General features: G+C 36.0%; 1 protein-coding gene across 1 annotated transcript in view; it reads right to left on the reverse strand.

The window, feature by feature from the left end:
* Positions 1-16,888, reverse strand: part of LOC114340507 (electroneutral sodium bicarbonate exchanger 1-like) — a 47,743-nt gene extending 30,855 nt beyond the window's left edge. The window contains exons 1-4 of the mRNA XM_050641395.1: positions 16,864-16,888; positions 13,870-14,328; positions 8,271-8,516; positions 1,545-2,314 (exon numbers count right to left, since the gene is read on the reverse strand). Coding sequence (XP_050497352.1) covers positions 1,545-2,314; positions 8,271-8,516; positions 13,870-14,328; positions 16,864-16,888 — 1,500 coding nt within the window. The remainder of the gene's footprint in view (positions 1-1,544; positions 2,315-8,270; positions 8,517-13,869; positions 14,329-16,863) is intronic.
* Between the last annotated feature and the right edge of the window lie 5,204 nt (positions 16,889-22,092).

Genomic DNA, 22,092 nt, shown 5'->3' on the forward strand with positions numbered 1-22,092 from the left:
ATTTCCTTTTGTGTTCCGTAGAAGTTGTGTTCCATCTGTTTTGAGAAGCTCTCCCAGTGTTCCCTTTTTATTTGTCTGACTAAAGTGTTTGTTTCGTTTCTAATTCATTTAGAGTGGTTGTATGCCTGTTGTGTTTGTTGTGTTCTGTATTGTAAAAAGGCTTTCTTCTTTTATTCACATTTTATCTTCACTTCCTCTCTAACCATGAGGTTTTCTTTTTTGATATATTAGTATTCGTTACTTTCCTCTCTCCAATTGATTCTGTTGCTGCGTTAATTATGTTACTTTTGAGTTTTTCCCAGATTTCCTCGATGTTATCGTTTTATAGTATTTTATTATCAGCAATCTTCTCTGATATTCTTTTTCTGTATAAGTACTCCGTGGATTCCGTACTTAGTCCTTCGACTTTGATTTTTGTTTGTGTTAGTGCCACTCTCTTAGGTGTGAAGCATTTCATGGTATCATGGTGATTCTAATTTTACATAGTTATAGGCTGTGGTCACTACCTACATCTGCTGAGTTGAGGCATCTTACGTCGATTATTTTTGATGGGTGTATATCTCTGTTAGTTACAAAATAATCTATCGTAGATCTTTGTCCACGGGTATTATTGAATGTATATTTGTGTTGGTCTTTGTAGTCAAAAAAGGTGTTGTTTATTCGAAGTTCGTTATTCGTGAAAAAGTTTAACATCAGTTCTCCATTTTCGTTTTTGACATTCTCATTATGTTTTTGTTTAATTCCGGGTATTACTTGGTTGCCTATTCGAGCGTTAATATCCCCCAGTATTTTCAACTTTCCTCTAACTTGATCTACTACTTGTTGCAACTGATAATATAATATTTCCCTTGTTATTTCCCTTATTATTCCCTTTCCCTTATTTTTAAATAGGGAATATACCATGTGCGGCACATCAGAAAGGCATTTAGATGGAGTATTTAGATATAACGACCGTCCAAAACTTTTTTTCGATATTTGCATCGTCTTTGCAAAAAAGCTCTTAATGCTTTTGAAGGACAATACCTCTTAAAAATAAAACGTAACGCCTATGGTTTTCTAATACGTCATTTTTTGTCACATCAAAAGTGAATATAACGTGGCAGGAAAAGTTACATGTTAGCAAACCATAGACATTACGTTATTTTTTTAATAGGTGTCGTACTTCAAATGAATTGCCAATTTTTTTGCAAAGACGGTGCAAACATCGAAAAAAAAAATCGTCAATGATCGTTATGTCTGAATATTCCATCTCAATGCCTTTCTAATGATGTGCTGCACATGGCATATTCTCTATTTAAAAAATAAGGGGTTGTTGACGTGGAAGGGAGGGAGTTGACAAATGACAGATGTATGTATCGTAAAAATGTGTCTCCCTTACAACAAAAATCAATCTGTTTCGTCATTTCATTAAAATTTAATAAGTACTGGCAAATATCGAGGTGGACTGTTTTCATTGGCCCACCCCGTATTCACATGATGTTTAAACTTAATATATATTTCAATTTGATCTTAAAATATGAATATGTAAATGATATTTTACTTACTTTATAAATATATATAAGCGTGACCAATATTGCAAAATTTTCGTCGGTGAATCTGGTAATATAAGATACAAAAGCGCTAGCGTCTATAGACACTAATGTCAATAAAATGATCGAAGTCCAGGTTCCGATCCAGAACCTAAAGCTCAAATAATCCCAGGTCATTGCCTCACAGAAGTCGTAAATGATTGTTTCAAATATTAATACGGGTCCAGTTGATCCTAATATCGACAACGGTTGGCCAGAAAAGAAGCCGTAGATAACGCCACAAATAAGTCCAGATAATAAGGATTCAATGGCAGCCATGCTTTTACCAGTAGCTTCGGATAAGAGCCCACCAAAGGTAATGATTGGAGATAAACATGCGAAGTATAAAAATATCCAAGATGCTATGGTTTGTAGAGCAAATGCATCCTTAAAGTCAGATACATAAAACGGAACCTTTCGTTTAACATCATTTACGAGTCCACCAAATAACACTCCAGTTCTGACTAAACCTGAATATTCTCTTAGTCTTTGTTCTTCGGTATCACCATCGACTGCTATGATAAATTTTTCAGGTGGTCGTTTTCTTCTATCTTGGGAAGGAACTGAGGCAGGAGGTTCAATTCTTACAGCAGGATCCCATTCTGAGGGGGGTATAGCTATTATTGCGTTAAGAAACTCATCTATTCCTGCTATTATATGGCTCTTATCGCGGGCGTGATATGCAACTTCGCAAAAGACTTCGTCTGACATAAGTGCGGCCATTGCGCGTCCGATTTCGTGAAAACCTAAAAAATATACAAAGAGTGTAAACTTTAGCGGTCCATATTCTGTAATGATACAATTATATTAAAGGTTTATCATACAACACACGGGAATCTGTGTTTGGCCTGATCTATGTCTGTCTGTCAAAAAATGACAGGTTCTAGAAAAAACACAAGAACGAATACCCTTAAAAATGATAAAGGGGATATTATTTCTGACGTGAAGGAGAGATTGTGTCACTGGACCAATTACATCCAACAACTCTTAAATGATGAAAGAGGAGAACTGTAATTAGAAATCACAGATGATACCTGACCAGCAATATTAAGAGAAGAAGTCATCTATGCCATTAAAAACACGAAAGAGGGTAAATCTACTGGACCAGATAATGTGCCCATCGAATTATTAAAACTTATTGATGAAGGTGGTATTGATGTAATGGTTGAACTCTTTAATCTAATATATCAGACTGCCACAATTCCCAGACAATGGCTGCAATCGACCTTTGTAGCAATTCCCAAAAAGTCAAGTGCAACAATCTGCTCGGATCACAGAACAATATCTGTAATGAGTCACACACTTAAAACATTTTTGAAAATAATACACAGCAGAACTGTTAAAACTCTCGAATATGAAATCAGTGACACACAATTTGGCTTTAGAAATGGTATAAGCACACGAGATGCTCTGTTCGGCTTGAATGTGCTGGCCCAGAGATGCATAGACATGAATCAGGATATGTACTTATATTTTGTAGACTTTGAAAAGGCATTTGATAAAGTTCAACATAAAAAGCTTGTATATATTAAAAAGCAAAAATATTGATAGTCGTGACATGAAAATTATATCTAATATATATATTGGAATCAAACTGCCAAGGTAAGAGTTGACAACCAGGACACCCAAGATATCAAAATACAGAGAGGAGTCCGTCAGGGTTGCGTGCTGTCTCCACTACTTTTCAATGTCTACAGTGAAGCGGTATTTCAAGAAGCGCTCTCAGATTCAATAGAAGGTGTATCTATCAATGGAGAAGTTTTGAACAACTTTTTGCAGATGACACAGTACTAATAACGGATAAAAACAATGATTTACAGAACGTAATGCAACGCCTTAATGAACGCTGTCATGAGTACGGACTGAAGATGAATTTAAAGAAAACTAAATGCATGATAATAACTAAATCAGCACACGCAAACATCCAATAAACTATTGAAGATACTGTCATTAAGAATGTGGATAACTACAAATATTTAGGAACATGGATAACATCAAATGTAGACCAAACCAAAGAAATTAAGACACGTATTGAAATAGCACGTGCATCATTCATTAAACTTAAAAAGTTTCTTTGTTGTCGGGATATAAGGTTAGAACTACGCCTAAGGATGCTTCGATGTTACGTGTTCTCTACTCTTCTTTATGGTTTGGAAGCGTGGACGTTGAAACAAGTCCATTTAAATAAGTTGGCCGCCTTTGAATTTTGGTGTTACAGAAGAATCCTACGAATATTATGGATTCAAAGAATGTCGAACGTGGAAGTAACTAGAAAGATAGGAAATCAACCGGAAATAATACTAACTATCAAAAGGCGAAAACTTCAGTACTTGGGACATGTGATGAGAGGGCAAAAATACTCATTATTACAACTTATTATGCAAGGCAAACCCGAGGAAAGCGAAATGTGGGAAGACGAAGAACATCCTGGCTTAAGAACTTACGGGAATGGTTCGAGTGCAGTAGTGCAGAGCTATTTAGAGTGGCAGTCAACAGGATCCGCATTGCCATGATGATTTCCAACCTTAGATAAAAGATGGAACTTAAAGAAGAAGAATGTCGGTCTCATTTTTAGAGTAATCTCCTGGAGATTACTGTTTTTTACTGGAGTTTTAATGTATGTATACGTATACAAGCCCCAGAAAACGACATAGAAGACACTGAACAAGCAAATAGTATCATAACGGAGGCACTAAAAGAAAAATTAAGCCAAAATACCAAAGAGTTCACAAGTAAAAGAAGACAGTTGGCGGAAAAATACGACTCCAACTACACAACACTGAAGAAATTAAATAAAGATATGCACCGATCAATTCGAAAAGACATAAGAGAAAACAACACGAGAGAAATAACTCAAATAATTCAAGAAAACACAAGTTTAAAAGTTTTGAGGCGAAATACGAATAACATTGGCAACAAAAATATGTAAAGAATAAGAAACACAGATAGCAATATTGCTACGGATAGTAGAGCCGAAATCCTCAAGGTTGTCAAATCGTTTTATCGCGAAATGTATGAGAGCACCAACTAGGGATGGCGGTTTTTGACAAAACACCGGTTTTCGGTTATACCGGTTTTTTGCTTACAGTTTAACCTGGCGGTTATAACCGGCCAAAAAAACCGGTTTTTGGAAAAACCGGTTTTCGGTTTTATTAATACAATAGGTTACAAAGTTACATTTACAATACACTTTAGTTTGCGATACTCCATTCCACTCGATATCATATCAATATGATCAAAATTAGTACTATCGAAAGAACATGTATTACCTTTAACACGTTTGTATATTTGTAGAATAGGTACATTTTAACCCATTTAATACTTCCTGTAGTGTATCGTTTTGAAAACGTAGCGAAATTCTTGGAGATTCGTATTCGTAATCAGTAATTCGATATTGATAGTCAGAGCATTATTTTTGGTAGTCAGAAAAAGTCATTCACCCACTTTCAATGTCAAGAGTTAAGTGTGAAAAATAGATGATGTTTGCGTCTAATTCAACCAGATCACTTCTTATGTAAATATTATGATTACAAATACCTTTTCAAGGAAATATTATAATAACACTTAATAATTGTTTCTGGCTGATGTGAGATTGCACTTTCAGTTTGCTTCTGTATTTTATAAAATAAAATAAAATTTGAATTATGGTTTTGTTTGGAATAATTACTTGAGAATAATAATTATGATTGGGATCCAAAATAATACCTAACCTAATCCTAATCACCGTAAAAACCTAATAACCGGTTTTTACTTTAAAAAGAAAAAACCGGTTATAACCGGGACAAAAAAACAACCGGTAAAACCGGTTATTGCGAAGTAAAAAAACGGTTTTAGGTTTAAACCGGTAGGTATTTCCCATCCCTAGCACCAACGAAAGGCAATATCAGCCTGTGCCCAAAATCACAAACCAGGGATCAGAATTAATGTCAGAAGTAACACCATATGAAGTAGGCACTTTCAGAAATGAAAAATAATAAATCCCCTGGCGATGACGGAATAGTGATCTAGGCAATCAAACAAGGTGGAAATAAAATTATCCAGGCTTTGGCCAAACTTTTCACCGAATGCATTTGCCAAGGAAAACCCCCTTCTCAATGGAACAATGCAGTCATTGTTTTATTACATAAAAAGGGGGACATAACAGATCTAAAAAACTACTGTCCTATCATTTTACTATCACACATATATAAACTTTTCCCAAAAATTATCAAAAAAGACTGGAGGCTAAGTTAGACTTCTATCAGCCTAGAGAACAAGCTGGGTTTAGATCTAGATATAGCACTAACGACCACTTACTGGTAATAAAAACTTGATAGAGAAGTCTGCGGAATACAACAAACCATTGGCACTGATATTCGTGGACTACGAGAAAGCATTCGATACCATAAGCCAGCAGAAAAAGTTAAAAGCATTGAGAGAATGCCAAATAGATCATCGCTACACTAACATGATCAAATATATCTATCAAAAAGGCAACGGCTAGTGTAAGACTGTCTGAATAACAAAAAATACATTCTGGTTACAGCGAGGAGTACGGCAGAGAGACACCATCTCACCAAAGCTATTCACAACTCTTTTAGAACACACTTCTGAGAAGGCAGATCTAAACGAATATGGTATCAACATAAATGTAGAGAAGCTTAGTCATTTGAGATTCGCAGATGACATCGTCCTTATAGCCGATCGTATGGATGATGCAATAATAATGTTGAACAAATTATATCAGGCTTGTTTAGAGGTCGGACTAAAAATATTAACATCAATAAAACACAAATAATGACTAATCTGGTGCTAAATCGTAATATTGTTTTTGATGGAATGGATATTGAGCAGACTGCATCTTATAAGTACTTGGGACATGAAATTCGGTTGGCAAGAGATAGCCAGTTGTGCGAGCTCCCACGTCGCATAGGATTAGCCTGGGCAGCGTTTGGTAAACTGAACTATGTATTTAAATCGGACTTGCCCATATGCCTCAAAAGGAAAATCTTTGAGCAGTGTGCGTTGCTTGTACTCACTTATGGAGCCGAAACCTTAACACTCACAAAAAAAGTAGTGAACAAGATTCGAGTCACTCAGAGGGCTATGGAGCGCCAGATGTTGGTACAGAACATTTCAGTGGCGTCTATCTTTCTTCTTTCCGAATTTCTCAGGGTCCAAGATTCACATCCGTAGGTCAGTATTGGGAATATTAAGCAGTTGATTAACCTCGTCTTTAACGCTCTTGAAATTTGACAGTCCTTCCATATTGTGGTCATTTTTGCTGTGGTGACTTTTGCTAGATCACATCTACGTTTTATTTCTTCCTGTAGTGACCCTGTGTTTGTGATTAATGATCCCAGATATAAGTATGAGCTCACAACCTCAAACCGATCAATTGTGGTTATGTGTGGATGATTGTTATGTAGTCTATCCACTATCATGATCTTTGTTTTTGATATGTTTAATTGCAGACCAAATATTTGACTTTCATTTTCAACCAGTCGTATAAGATCAATCAGCTCTGCTTGACTATTTGCAAGAAGGGCTGTGTCATCTGCGAAACGTAGGTTGTTTATTTTATGACCATTTATTGAGATGTCTTTTTCCCATCCTTCAAGTGCTCTTCTCATAATATGCTCTTCATATATTTTGAATAATTGTAGAGATAGTATACATCCCTGTCTGACACCTCGTTCTGGATGAAATTCGTTTGAAAGTGTGTCAAGCACTTTAACTGATCCAGTAGTGTGTTCGTATAGTTCAGTTATAAGCGAAATAAGGTGTTGTGGTACGCCTACTTCTTTTAGTATTCGCCATAAGTGTCTCCACTTGACCCTGTCGAACGCCTTACGATAATCTATAAAGCATATGTAGATACAGTGGAATATTGAATTCCCTAGATTTTTCGATTATCTGTCTTATATTCAACAGGTGTTCTCGAGTACCTCTACCTTTGGTAAATCCAGTTTGCTCTTGTGGAATTTCTCTTTGAAGGAATGTTTTTACTCTCTCATTGATTATATTATGTAGCATTATTTTACTGGCATGTGATATAAGAGAAATAGTTCTATAAACAAATTATTATTCTAGTGTTATAAACAATGTAAAATTGAAAAAAATCGAAAAATGAAGATTTTAAAGGTTCAAAGACGCCAATAAAAAATATTATTTTTGAAACCGCGAAGTGCCTAAATTAAAGTTTAAACGTTATTTTATCAGCTACCGATAAGTAATTTGGTCTTGTTTCATTTTAAAACATTGTTTTTTAGTTATTAATGCAGCCCGAGCGCCCGTCTTCTCATATGCACTTCATTAACATTAAAAAAAAAACAATGTTTTAGAATAAAACGTGCTAATAATTCTTATAGGCAGCTGATAGAAGAAGCTTGAGCTTGAACTTAGGTACCTCGTAATTTCAAAAAAAAAAATTTTCTTTTGCTTTTGAACCTTGAAATCGACGTTTTTCGATTTTTTTCAGTTTTAAAGTGTTTATAATTCGGAAACGATTAACTTTACAGGAAAATTACAAAAGACTTATTAATTATTACTATAATATCGGCCGCATTAGAAGACCCTTACCGACCAAAATTTATAAAAATCGTTCTAGGGGTTTCCGAGAAATTACCGTGTTTCCATCCTTTCTCGCCACCCTGTACAACTAAAGTTATCAGCAATAATTGCAAAATAGATAAATGATTTAGTACATAGTGTGTTACTTACCATTTTCTGCAGATTTCGGTCCCAGTGGTCCTAGTAAAATAAATATAAATCTACTTTTCACGGGAACTTCTGTCAATTCATCTAACATTACAGCTTCTGACAGTCTTACGAATGCTACAATTGTTTTTTCAAGGGATTCCACCCCGCCTACCAGGATATTACTTGCTTCTGTTCCCTCCGGAATCTTTTTCATGAATTTTAAATTTTGTTTAGCATCGGGAATATCTTCTAAGCTACTGGTTGATGCTAAAATAATGCGTTCTTAAAAATATTATTGGGTGTTTAGATGTACAGGTACTATATACTATATACTATACAGGTACTATATACTATATAGGTATTATAAACACACATAAATTGAAAAGTAAAGTACCAATTCACAAGAAAGGAGACCAAATAATTTGTGACAACTACAGAGACATTTCCTGCAAAACTTGACCTGCAAAATATTGTCTCATATTCTTTACAATCGACCATCGGCTAAATACCACTGTGGGTTTCTGAAAGAAAAGTCAACTATCCATCAAATATTCCTTCTAAGATAAACTTTGGAAAAAACAGATGAGTATGGAATTGATCCTCACCATTTGTTTTTGGATTTTAGATGTGCCTCTGACAGTGTAGAAACGCACTTTACAAGGCCACGGTAGAATTTAATATCCCAATGCAATTAGTGAAATTTTTTACCTAGTGAAACACAGTTTTATGATGAGAAACCTGGAACAGGAATATACAAAGAAAGCAATGGGATCGAAATAAACCTAAAAAAAACAGAATAGCAATTAACGGAGAATATAGAAAAAATAGCTGGAAATAGACGAGATAAACAAATAAAAAAAACATAAGTACAAGTATTTAGGTTTCATAATATTAAGCAAAGGAACAACTAAAGAAGATATAATAAATAGACCCAGTAATTCCGTTTCCCAATGAAACACCCTGTATAACACCATGACAAGAAGTATCCTCACTTATAAAATAAAAGCAACAGAGATGGAATTCCTAACCTAAGGAGAAGCTGCAGAGTACCAAGAAGAGATATAATAAATAACATACAGATTAAGAAAATAATGTGTTTCTATTCTCATTAGTTTTCGACCAGATAACAGCGAAACTACAGGGTAACATTCCATGGTACTTAATGTATGTTTATGATGTAGTGTTTATGATGTAGTGTCAGTAGGAAATAGTGAAAGAGACTTAGAACAAAAACTGGAACAGGGGAGACAAGCTCTGGAGGAAAAACTAAAACTTAGTAGGAAAAAAACACAGTATTTGGAATATTCATTTAAAAATGGAGTTACTTCAAATAAAATGGTATCTTTGGATGGTGAAATGATTGTAAAAAGTAATAGCTTTAAGCACCTAGGATCGGTACTAGTGCTATAGAGTAATGGAGATGCATGCAGTAGAATTAGGGCTGGATGGATGAAGTGGGAGAAAGCGAATGGTGTGTTGTGTGATAGAAAAATTCCAATGAAGCTGAAGGTAAAATTCTATAAAAGAGCCATAAGACCATCTATGATGTACGGAGCTGAATCTGAGTAGTGAAAAAGAAAGAGAAACAACGAATGCCTGTGGCGGAAATGAGGATGCTTAGATGGATGAGTAAAGTGACAAAAAAGGGTAAAATTAAAAATAAGTATATTAGGGGAAGTCTAGGTGGCACCAATTGATGCCGAAATGAGAGAGCATAGGTTAAGATGGTTTGGTCATGTTCAACGTGGAGACGGCAATTACCCAAAACGAAGAATTGCTGAAGTGCAGATTCCTGGAAGGAGTATGAGAGGAACGCCAAAGAAGACCTGGGAGGAGACGATTAGGCAGGACATGTTGGTAAAGGGGATTAATACTGTCATGAAACAAGATAGAATTGTGTAGAGAAATGCAATTAGAGAAGCCGATCCCGCATAGAGATAAGGCAAACAGAATGATGATGAATTAAGAAAAGAATGGGAATGAACTCAGATATAATTGGTCAAAACGGCAAACAAGTGTATGTTCTCAAAAAAATTTATAGTGTGTATAAAATGTTTTATTAGCAGCTAAGTACTTTCAACACATAACGTGCCATCATCAGACCTTCCTAAAAGGACATTTAAGATAAGATTTTTTATAAAAAGAAAGATTGAAAAACTTACGTCCTCTTATAAAACCTTCATAGAAGAGCAATTGCTAAACGACACAATCAAAAACATAGATACTGGGCAAAAGCCACAAATATCGGTGGCTTTTGCCCAGTATCTATGCAGTGAAAAAAGAAAGCCTTTAGGCCAAGAAGCAAAAGACTGGATCTTGCAACTTTATAACATGTGCAAACTTATAACAGACTGCAAAATTCCAAAATCATGGAGAAAATCTAAAGGGACCCAGAAAATCCCAGTACCTAAGACCTATTTTGCTGTTGTGTCACAAAAAATGTCGACAAGCACCTCATCCCACAACAAGGAGGATTCAGACCCGACAAATCTTGCACCGGTCAAGTCCTCGCACTAGCAGAACACATTGAAGAGGGCTTTGAAGAAAACTTATAACAGGGGTTGCTTTCGTAGATTTGACAGCAGCCTATGACACATGACCACCATCTGGGTAAGGTCGTATATTCCTTACTGCAAAACAGACGTTTTTTCGTTATGCTGGAGGGCAAAATAAGTAGGTGGAGAGTTTAAACGGACACCCATAGGGAAGTGTTTTAGCACCAATGCTCTTCAATATAATATTTAATATAATACAGGAACGACCAATCTACGCCGACTGAAACCAAGCATTTTCTCTATGCTGACGATCTCACAATATGTGCTCTAATGGCTTTGAAGAAGTGGAGGAGAAACTCGAAACTGCCTTAAAAATAATGACAGAGTACTATCTGCAGAATTCACTGAGACCCAATCCCTCTAAAATTCAAGTATGCGCCTTCCACTTTCGCTCAAAGAAAGCCCAGAAAACTCCAAATTGCGTGGAATGGTAATACACTGGAGCACACAGACCAACCTATATATCTTGGAGCAACTCTGGAACCGTTCCCTCACCTACAGACAACATTGCATAAATACGAAAGGAGAAAGTAACAACTAGGAACAGCATACTCAAAAAGCTAACGGGAAGTAAATGGGGTGCATGTCCTGGTGTCTTAAGAACAACGACACATGTATTGTGTTTCTTAACTGCTGAATATGCATCTCTCGTTTGGGGCAGATCTGCCCACTCCAAACAAGTTGATGCTGTGCTAAATTAGACATGCAGGATAGTAACGGGGTGCATGAAACCAACGCCACTTTCAAATCTATATATAAAGCAGCGGGTTTTGCAGAAACAACCCTCAACACGAAGAGGCGTTGCAGAGCACATAGAGAAAAAATAAACAGACTGCGGACGAGCGACATGCACTGTACAAAGTTAGAACACCACGAAAGCGATTAAAATCCAGAATAAGCTTCCTTGGAACATTGCAGGATGAACCGACTGAGTATTGTCCTCTTCCTCAGGTTCAATGGATCGGCAAGTCTCTAGACTTTAAAACGTGGAAAACTATCAATAGGATCAGAACGAGGGTGACTGCAGTAAAATCAAACATGGTAAAATGGGGGTAAATAGATCAATATGATGTGAACTGTGACTGTGGAGAAACACAAAATATGGAACATCTTCTTACGTGCAGAAACTGTCCTCATCGATGTACCCTAGAAGATCTGTGGCTCGCCAATAAAAATGGAACCGACGTAGCCCGATACTGGGCCGAAATTTAATGAATGACATATCCGAACACGATAAAGTAAAGTAAGTAAGTTGTCATTTTTTATAGGGAATATTTAAAAACTTAATAACAATTATCTCTAAAAATATTACGAACCTCCACTTTCAAAAAAAATTTAAATATTAAAGAAGAAGAAGCATTACAGAGCAACCATTTACAAGAAGAAGAAAACATAATGCCAGTAACTGTAGAAGAAGTAATAAAAGAAATCAAGTATAATTTAAACCCGAGAAAAGCTCCTGGCTTTGATTTCAAAGCAATTGTCAAGTTGACCTATTTAACTAATGCTGCGATCAGATTAAAATATGTTTCTTCATTGTGGAAAGTGGTGGAAGTAGTAATGATACCAAAACCAGGCAAACCACCACATAAAACCTCCTCCTGTAAACCAATATCACTGCTACCCACAATGTCTTAATTATTTGAAAAACTTCTCCACAGAAGATTGCAACCAATGATAGTAAACAAAAAAATAATTCCAAATCACCAGTTTGGCTTTAGGCAGAAACAATCAACTGTAGTCCAACTCCACAGAGTCACCGATAGTATAGAAAATGCACTAGAGGAAAGAAAAGTTTGTTCAGCTTTATTCTTAGATAATGCGCAGGCATGTGACAGGCATGTGCAGGCATGTGACAGGCATGTGCAGGCATGTAATGGCAGGCATGAAGGACTATTTCATAAATTACACACTATTCTTCCTTCTTCCAAAATCATACACAGATATAATTAAATCGTACTTAACTGACAGATATTTCAGAATCAAGCAAGATGATGCTTATTCTGAACTAAAAGAATTAAAAGCCGGAGTCCCCTAGGGTAAGCGTATTGGGACCGGTCATATATCTCCTTTATACATGTGATCTACCAGAATTCGATAACTACTGTTTAGCTACCTTTGCCGACGAGACTGCCATATTAGCAGTAGGTAAAGATAACGTAGAAACAGCCAATAAACTACAAAATGCGATGAGCAAATTCCAAAAATGGACTAAGACGTGGAAGATTACATTGAATGAAAGCAAATCAGTACATGTTGATTTCACTAATAAAAAAATTCTCTACGCACCAATAAAAATTAATGGACAAGACACTCCTTATGCCAACACAGCGAAATACCTGGGCTTAACCCTAGACACGAAGCTTCGCTGGAAAGCACATGTAAGGAAAAAAAGAGAAGAATTAGATATCAAATATAAAAAATTGTATTGGCTACTAGGAAGATACTAAGGTTTGTCAACGTATAACAAGATGCTAATCTACAAACAAGTTATAAAACCAGTATGGACGTATGGTATCCAACTAGGGGGATTTACAAAAGAGACAAACTTTAAAATAATACAGACTTTTCAAAACAAAGTATTAAGGGGTATAGTTAACGCTCCCTGGTACATCCGCAATGACGACCTCCACAAGGATTTACGAATGGAGCCCGCCGACAAAGAAATCCGAAAACACGCAGAAAGTCATGAAAAAAGACTTCTTCTCCACGAAAATATTGAGGCAATCCAGCTCCTGGACAACTCAAACCAGAAAAGAAGACTGAAGAGAACCAAACCTCACGATTTGGTGTAGTGTGTGACAAAGCTAATAGCGGAGCATTGGGCGACTAGTGTGCAAGCAACATGTTGATGTAGTGCGTGATAAAGAGAAAAGCAACGCTTTGTGTGATAGTGCGCAAGCAAAAAGTGCCCCAGTATAAATAAAGACAACTAAGATGACATCAAAGGGTAACTCTTAGGTATTAAGTAGTTAGTAAGATAGGATAGATAAAAAGTTACTCATTGGTCAAAGACCAGATTGTAGCACTTAGCAAATAAAAAAAAATTTAAATATCAAACTTACTTTGTGAAGAAGAAAATGGATTCACTTTAATAAATGCCTTTTTACGCCTTTCTCTATCTCTCTGATGTTGATGTTGGTGTCTAGCCAACAAAACCTTCTTTACCTTAAATTTTTCATCGACAGACAGATTGTAGTTTTCGCCCAGATCCACCAACACCAAATCAATAACTCTGTATAGCGACAAAACAGGCATGTCGAACATGACAATTCCACTGAGCAGTAGTCTTCGTAGTTCGAATGCCGAATGCAGGAGGAAAGAAGCCACATGTGGTTTGGACCATCGGCTTCCCCCGTCTTCGACAAGCTCCTCAAATTTAATGTATCTGGCGGTTTCTCGCCAGATCATTTCCCCACGTTCGATATTCAACTCCTGTATCTCCGAAAAAAGCCGGAATTGACCATTCTGGGTATTTTCTTCTTGGTCCAGAAGTGATTGGACTTTTTCTGATGGTGTGGTACCTGGAAAAATTATTATTTTAAAGATTGTTGATTTACAAATATTGCAGGTTTATCATTATTATTATTATGCAGGGTATTTCATCAAGGATTGATCATATAGTAATTGGAGAAACCTTAGTACAAAATACGAAGATTTAACCTTCTTCTTCTTATACTTGTTGTAGATCTGTCACTCTGTTAATTCCGACGTTGAAGTATTTCTTGAGAGGTAGACTGCCAGCTATCTCTTCATCTGGTGGTACCTCTGGTGGACGCTTACCTGCTGGTTTTCCTTCTAGCGCAATACTTGGTAGTCTGTGCTCCTCCATTCTTTTTACATGACTGAACCATTCTATTCGTCTTTGCCTGCCCCATCTGACTACATCTTGCACGCCATATTGTTCCCTGATGATGTTGTTTCGTATTCTATCTCTTCTTGCCTTTCCTGCTCTTAGTGCTTCTAATTTTATTGGTGTCTTCTCTTGATTTAATGCCATAGATCATAACAGGTCTGACGCAAATTTTATAAATTCTAACTTTGCTGTCCATTCTCATATATGGGTTATTGCAGACCACATCTCTCAAACATCCGGACAAGACAGCGGCCTTGTTAATTTGTCCTCTCAGGTCTCTGGCTGGGTCATGATAACTTGATAAATGTACACCTAGATATTTGAACTGGTTTAGCTGTTATATGGGTTTCCCCTCTACCACGAGCTTGCATCTAATTGGATCTTTCGTAATGGTAACGCATTTTATTTATTATGTTCATGTTGAGTCGTTGACATGATTGATAGAATCAATAAAGTTGTGTTTGTAGCTCATCCTCGTCCTCTGCAATCAGTGCTGCATCATTCGCATAGCACTCTATACTCATTCTACTGTAGCCGAGTCTCTATCCGAGTTGTAGTGATTCCACTCTTCTATTATTTCATCCATTAGCATATTGAATAGAAATGGATTGAGGCTGTCTCCCTGCCTAATTCCTCCTGGTGTTGGTATGTTGGCCGTAGTGATGTCGTTTGTTTTAATTTTTGTCGTGTTGTTATTATTCATATGCTTTATTACTTCAACAATGTTTGCCGGTATCCTTTTTTGCTTAATTTTCTTTATTATATCGCTAAGTGTGACTCTGTCAAATGCTTTCGTTAGGTCTACGAAGCAAATATATCTCTCTCTCTCCTGTCGTTTCCCCATTACTGAGGATCGTGATTTCTTCCAATATTCCTGATTTTTTCTCCATTGGTCTCTATCTTCAGCTGCTCTAAGAGCTTCGCAGAATGAGTTTCCAGCTGAATGCTTTATTTGTCAGACCATCTAGTTGGTGATCGTCCTCTTGATCTTCTCCCCGGAACGTTTCCAGAAACAATTAATCTCTCCAAACTGTCGTCACCTCTGCTAACCACGTGACCAAAGAATTGCAGAATTCGTTGCAGACATATTGTGGACAGCCTTTTTTTAATATTGAGTTGGTTTAGAATGGAAACGTTTGTCCTATGAGCTGTCCAAGGTATGCGCAGCATTCTTCTCCATCACCACATCTCAAAGGCATCAATTTTTTGGCGCTCGCATGAGCGAAGAGTCCAAGTCTCGGCTCCGTATAGAAATATTGAGAATACAAGGGCATTCACCAGTCTCATCTTGATATTTTGAGAGAGAGATCTGTCTTTCCAAACTTTAGTTAGGCGACTCATCGCATTTTTTGCCATACCAATACGTCTCTGAACTTCTGCTTCACAGTTACCATCGTTAGTTATACTAGACCCGAGATAGACAAAGGTGTTTACTATCTGGTATTCCTGTAATATGTTAGTCAGTTGAATAGTGCCAAATCTGTCGACCACCATTATTTTTGTCTTTGCTTTATTGATTTTCAGACCAACTTTATTGCTTTCGTACTCAACTTTTCGCAGAAGATCAAACATTTCTTGCTCATTTGCTGCTATAAGTGTAGTGTCATCAGCAAATCTTAAATTGGAGATTTTTCTACCAGCTACTGTTACTCCACCGGCCCATCCTTCTAAAACCATCCTCATGACATGTTCACCATAAATGTTAAATAAGTCAGGTGACAACACGCATCCTTGTCTAACACCTCTCTCGGTCTTGAATTGGTTTGAGAACTTCTGATCTAGTCGTACTGTCGCTATATTAGACTGGTACAGATTTTTATTAAGTGTCACCAGGTGCATTGGTGCGCCCATTTCTATTAAAATTGACCACAGATTTATCCAGCTTACCCAATCAAATGCCTTTTGGTAGTCAACGAAGCATATAATCATAGGTACTTGAAGTTCTCTAGACTTTTCAATGAGTTTTCTCAGGTTCAGGATTTGTTCCCTTGTACCTTTACCCTTTACAAACCCCGCTTGCAAATATATGCAGGTTTGTTATATTCTATCGACTTCTCTTTAACTTATTTCATGACAAATATTGCGTCCGTTGTCGACCTATCTTTTCTGAATCCTTGCTAATCTTCTATGTTCTCTATCTGTGATTCCAATTTATCCTTGAGTACGCCTGTGAATAACTAAAGATTTAACCTAAAACACTTACATAACATATTCCTCCTTACAGACATGCAGAGTGTTTTATTACAAATGTTCTAAAATGATTTTAGCTCATTGTTTTAACACCTTCCAATATTTTTTGTTCAAACTTGACAGTTTACACATGTTAGGGTACTTTGGCTTTCTATTTTTTTCTATTTTCTATTTTTTTAGAAAAAATTAAATTTTTTTATCTTTCTATGTTTTCCTGTTTTTATTTCGAAAAATAGAAACCTAATAGAAGACGTATCGGTATTAAATCAGTTTGACCTAGGAAGCGTCCATAGCATATAATAATAATGATAATTGGGCCATGTTAAACAAAAAGCAACCAACCCTCAATTTGTAAATTAAGAGAAAATTAACTTTTTATGTTTTTCTAAATATTTAATTTTCCGTCGTATTTTTTTAAACGATAACTTCACTAATCAATAGTTTAATTTTAGAGCAATTTTATCATAGTAGTATCAAAATTATCCTAATAAATTTTTACAAAAAAAATAGCCATATTGAGGGTTGGTTTCTTTTTGCTGTTGGAAATATATCTAATAAAATGCAATCTGAAAATCCAACCAACCCACAAAATCCATGAATAAAACCGAATAATTTCAGTCAACTCAGTAATACCATACAGCAGAATTTCTACTATTAAACATAATAACAATACAAATAAAAAATATGCGATAATCAGTCAAAACAACAAACCATAATATTTAAAAAGTAAGATAAACATAGCCTTAATCCTAAAACTTACCATTTTCTGCAATTTCGCCAGCCGCTTTAATTATTTTAACAGTTCTTGATTTAAACATATTTTTCGCATTAAAGATTCAAAGATTTCTTCATAATGTAACAGATATAACACAACAAATATTTTAATATTTAAGCACGAACAAATATTGGTCAGTACCTACACGTAAAAACAAAAAGATGCAACATTCCAGGAACCGTAATTGGCATAACAATATCAACCCACTTGGCTGGTACTTTTCGACAGTGCAATGTAATAATATGTTCAGTCCAGTGATACACACAAACAATCCAAGAGGGTTGGTTGTCTTATGCGAAATCTTAAGTGAACTATTATTAAACAGAAATAATTTGGAGTAGTATTTTTCATGGTTTAATATTTAGAATGGCTTGGTTGCTTTTTACACAATGTAGAATACACATTTTTAAATCGATATGTGACATTATCTTGTTTTCCTCAAAAATGTGGGTTGGTTGCTTTTTGCATAACAAGGCCCAATTATGCATTAAATAAAGTTTACATGCAGCAGATAGACTCCAATGATATTAATGATTTGAATAACCTTATAATCGAAACAGTGAACAAAAGCATTCTGCAACTGAAAAAAACAAAAACAACACACAATGGATTAGACAAAGGAATATTACAACAAATAGAAAAAAGGAAGATCTTAAATAAATCTAACAAAAAGGGAACCGAAGAACATAGAGAACTTAATAGGCAAATTAGAAAAGGAATCAGAAAACAAAAAAAAAAAGAAAAATTAATAACAACTATTGAAAAAAGTAAGTATGAAATGCCTCAGACCGACACTAGGACGACGTCAGATAATATCATTAATAGAAAAAGACGAAAAATAAATCACAGTTAGGGAAACATACTGAAACGAATAGAAGAATTTTACACGGAGCTTTACAGAACACATCAACAAGAAGAATCAATGAGACCAGCATGGAAATTAATAAAAAAATGTTGGATCGGAAATAATGCCAAAAGTAACAATTTCAGAGGTAACTACATCATTGGAAAACATAAGAGAAATAAAGCTGCATGAGAAGATAGGATTACCACAGATATGATATTAGAAGGAGATAAGGAATTAATTTCAATTCTAACTAAGCTTATATACAGTTGTTTACACTAGGTCAAAATCCCTAAGAGCTGGAACAACTCTAAAGTAATCTTATTACACAAGAAAGGTGATAATCGAAAGTTGGAAAACTGCAGGCCCATCAGTCTACTGACACACCTGTTTAAAATACTCACCAAAGTGATAACTGCCCGACCAGCAAGGAAATTAGATGAATACCAACCATATTAACAGGCAGGTTTTAGAAAAGGTCATTGAACTTCCGATCACCTCATAACCACAAAAATATTAATAGAATAATATAACGAATACAAGTTTCCAGTTTTCATAGCATTTGTAGACTTCGAAAAAGATTTCGACACCTTAGAACTCACGGCCGTAATAAACGCAAGGAAAAATTGTAGAATAGACAGATATTAACCTAGTAAAAGAAATTATGAACAAAGCTACAGCTACATACTAAATGAACATGAATACAGGAACCCTGTACCATTAAACAGGGGAGTCAAACAAAAGTCGAAGTTGAAAAAGTTGAAGAATCTGTACTTAGGACAAAAAATCATACTAAATAGGAAAATTCAATCGGAAGAAATGAAAAGAAGAAGAAAGTTAGCATGGGCAGCATTCGGCAAACTTAACTATATACTCAGAAATCAACAAATCCAACTATATCTTAGATCTAAAGTTTTTGATGTATGCATTATTCCGATATTAATATGGGGCACAAGCGTGGACAATCACAAAAAAAGAATATGAATATATTCAGAGTCACTCAACACGCGATGGAAAGAGCAATACTAGGCATATCACTTAAGGACAGGAAAACAAACACATGGATAAGACAGAAAACCAATCTGGTACAAAAATTATTAATATTAAATTGGGAATACGCTGGATATGTAGCTAGGAGCGATCTAAACAAATGGCACAGAACAATTCTAATCTGGAGACCTTACCCTTACCAACACAAAACACCCAGAGACAGACCTCCTATGAGATGGACAGATGATCTGAAACGGACTGCCGGGAAAAATTGGCTACAAGTAGCGTACAATCAAAAACAATGTAAAAAGAGCTGCTTTTCTAGCTCTATGTCGTGGCGATATTCCGTATGATCTCCTTTATACTGCCATTTTCATAGCTTTCAATCAATTTTGTCATATTTTGTCCATCCCTATCTTCTTCATGATTCTTCATCTTCTTTTTCTTCTTAGTCTGCCTATCCGTGACGAATGTTGGCGACCATCATGACAATCTTTATCTTATCTGAAGCAGCGCGAAGAAGCTGCACAGATGTTATGTTGAACCACGTTCTGATGTTCTTTAATCAGGATTTTCTTCTTCTTCCTGGACCTCGCTTTCCAAATATTTTTGTTTCCAGGATGGCTCGTAGGAGGCATATCTGGATTCATTTCGCATAATGTGTGCGAAGTATTCTAACTTTCGAGATTAATGGTGGTCAGTACCTCTGAATGGAAATGAAAAAGATTTAACCTTAGCTCTTAAAGTACTCCTAACAAAATGTTACGTATAGAGTGTACTATACTACGGAGTGGAATCATGGAAGTTAAATCTAGAGACAATGAGACGACTTAACGCCATTGAAATGAGGACCTATAAAAGAATTATGAGGGTTTCTTGGGAAGATAGAGTTACGAACAATGAAGTACTAAGAAGAATAGGTAAAGAGAAGGAAGTTGAACTACAATTAAAGAAAGAAAGCTACAGTATCTCGGACATGTGATGCGGGACAAGAAGTATAGCATCCTGCGACTGATAATGCAAGGAAATATAGATGGCAGAAAAAGCATCGGAAGAAGACGAATTTCTTGGCTGAAGAACCTGAGAGAATGGTTTGAATGCAGCTCAAAACAACTATTTAGATCTACTGCCTCAAAAATTAAAATAGAATTGCCAAAATAGGTTGCCAATATGATTGCCAACCTCCGTAGAAGTGATGGCACCTGAAGAAGTACTTCCTAGTTCTTCTTCATTCTTCTGAGAACCTCCTCATTTGTGACCCGGTCAGTCCACGGGATTTTAAGAGTTCTTCGGTACAGCCACATCTCAAATGCTTCCAGTTTTCTACACATATCTTCGTTTTTAAGTCTACCATTCAACACCATAAAAATAGGCACAGAGAGTTGTTTCTGCATCAGTGATTGGATATTTACAATGGGATCAGAAAAGGCAAGAAATTTAAAGTGCTTAGTGATAAGTTGGGATGTTTTAAGTGTAAACACAGCTTAAAGTGAGTTGGTAGCTCTGAGAGAGATGACCATCTGACACTTACTGTTCTGCGATGATGTTCCATGCGGACTGACGGAAAAGCAGAGAACAACGGGGCAAGCAGGAGTTGTAGAAAACTGAATGTAAAATATATTGAATGACATGTTAGTAATAAATATGAATTATTCCATCGACAGTGGTCTTATTAATTAAACAATGGTTAAGGTACTTAAGAACATATCAATGACGACGAGGATAAAAGTGGTAACGAAGTAAATACTAATTGTTTTATGTAAACCGATGTCGGATACCTTTGTTAGTGAATCAAGATGGCGAACAAAAAGTTCGAAGAATTTATTCCAGATTAACAACCGTGGAATTTTTACGAAGAAAGATTGGAACAATATTTTGTGGCAAATGGGCTTGAAGAGGAAGCTATTAAAGTAGCGATCCTAATCAGTTCGGTGAGTACACCCACATACACCTTGTTGAGAGATCTATGTTTTCCAGAAGCTCCCAAAACCAAAACATTTGCAGAATTATCAAAGTTATTAGCTACCCATTACGGAGGTCAAGTGAGTACATGGAGAGAAAGATGTACATTTCTTGACCTGCGGCAAGAAACTGAGGAAAAAATAGCTGACTGGTATGCTAGGATAAGAAGTGCTGCAGTTACGTGCAAGTTTGGGGCAGATCTAACCAAAGTGCTGCTAAATAAGTTCGTGAGTGGTATGTGTCCTAGTAAAATTCTCGACAGATTATGCCAAGAGGATGAAATGGAGCAGATGCAGTGGTGTCATGGCAAAATTAGCAGTGTGGGAACGCACTTTCCTTAACTTTTTTACAATTAAAATATTACATGGGCGCTCATACCCATGGGCGGGGGGGGGGGGGGGCGTGCCCCCCCTTGCCTTTCAGGTGCTGTATAATATATATGGTTATCCAAAAAATACAAAATATAATGTGCAACATCTTCACGTCTGCCCCCCCCCCTGATTTTAAAAATGTGTATGCATTTGCTTAATTCAAAAATATTTAAATTCTGGAATTGTTTTTTTTTATTTTATTTTAATTGTGAGAAAATAAGACAACATAGCTAATTTAAATGTTTTGGAGACATAAATGTAATCATTTATTTGTAATATTAAACCACACAATTATTATAA

This window comes from Diabrotica virgifera, chromosome 10, assembly GCF_917563875.1.
Source record: "Diabrotica virgifera virgifera chromosome 10, PGI_DIABVI_V3a".
Taxonomy (NCBI): Eukaryota; Metazoa; Arthropoda; class Insecta; order Coleoptera; family Chrysomelidae; genus Diabrotica; species Diabrotica virgifera.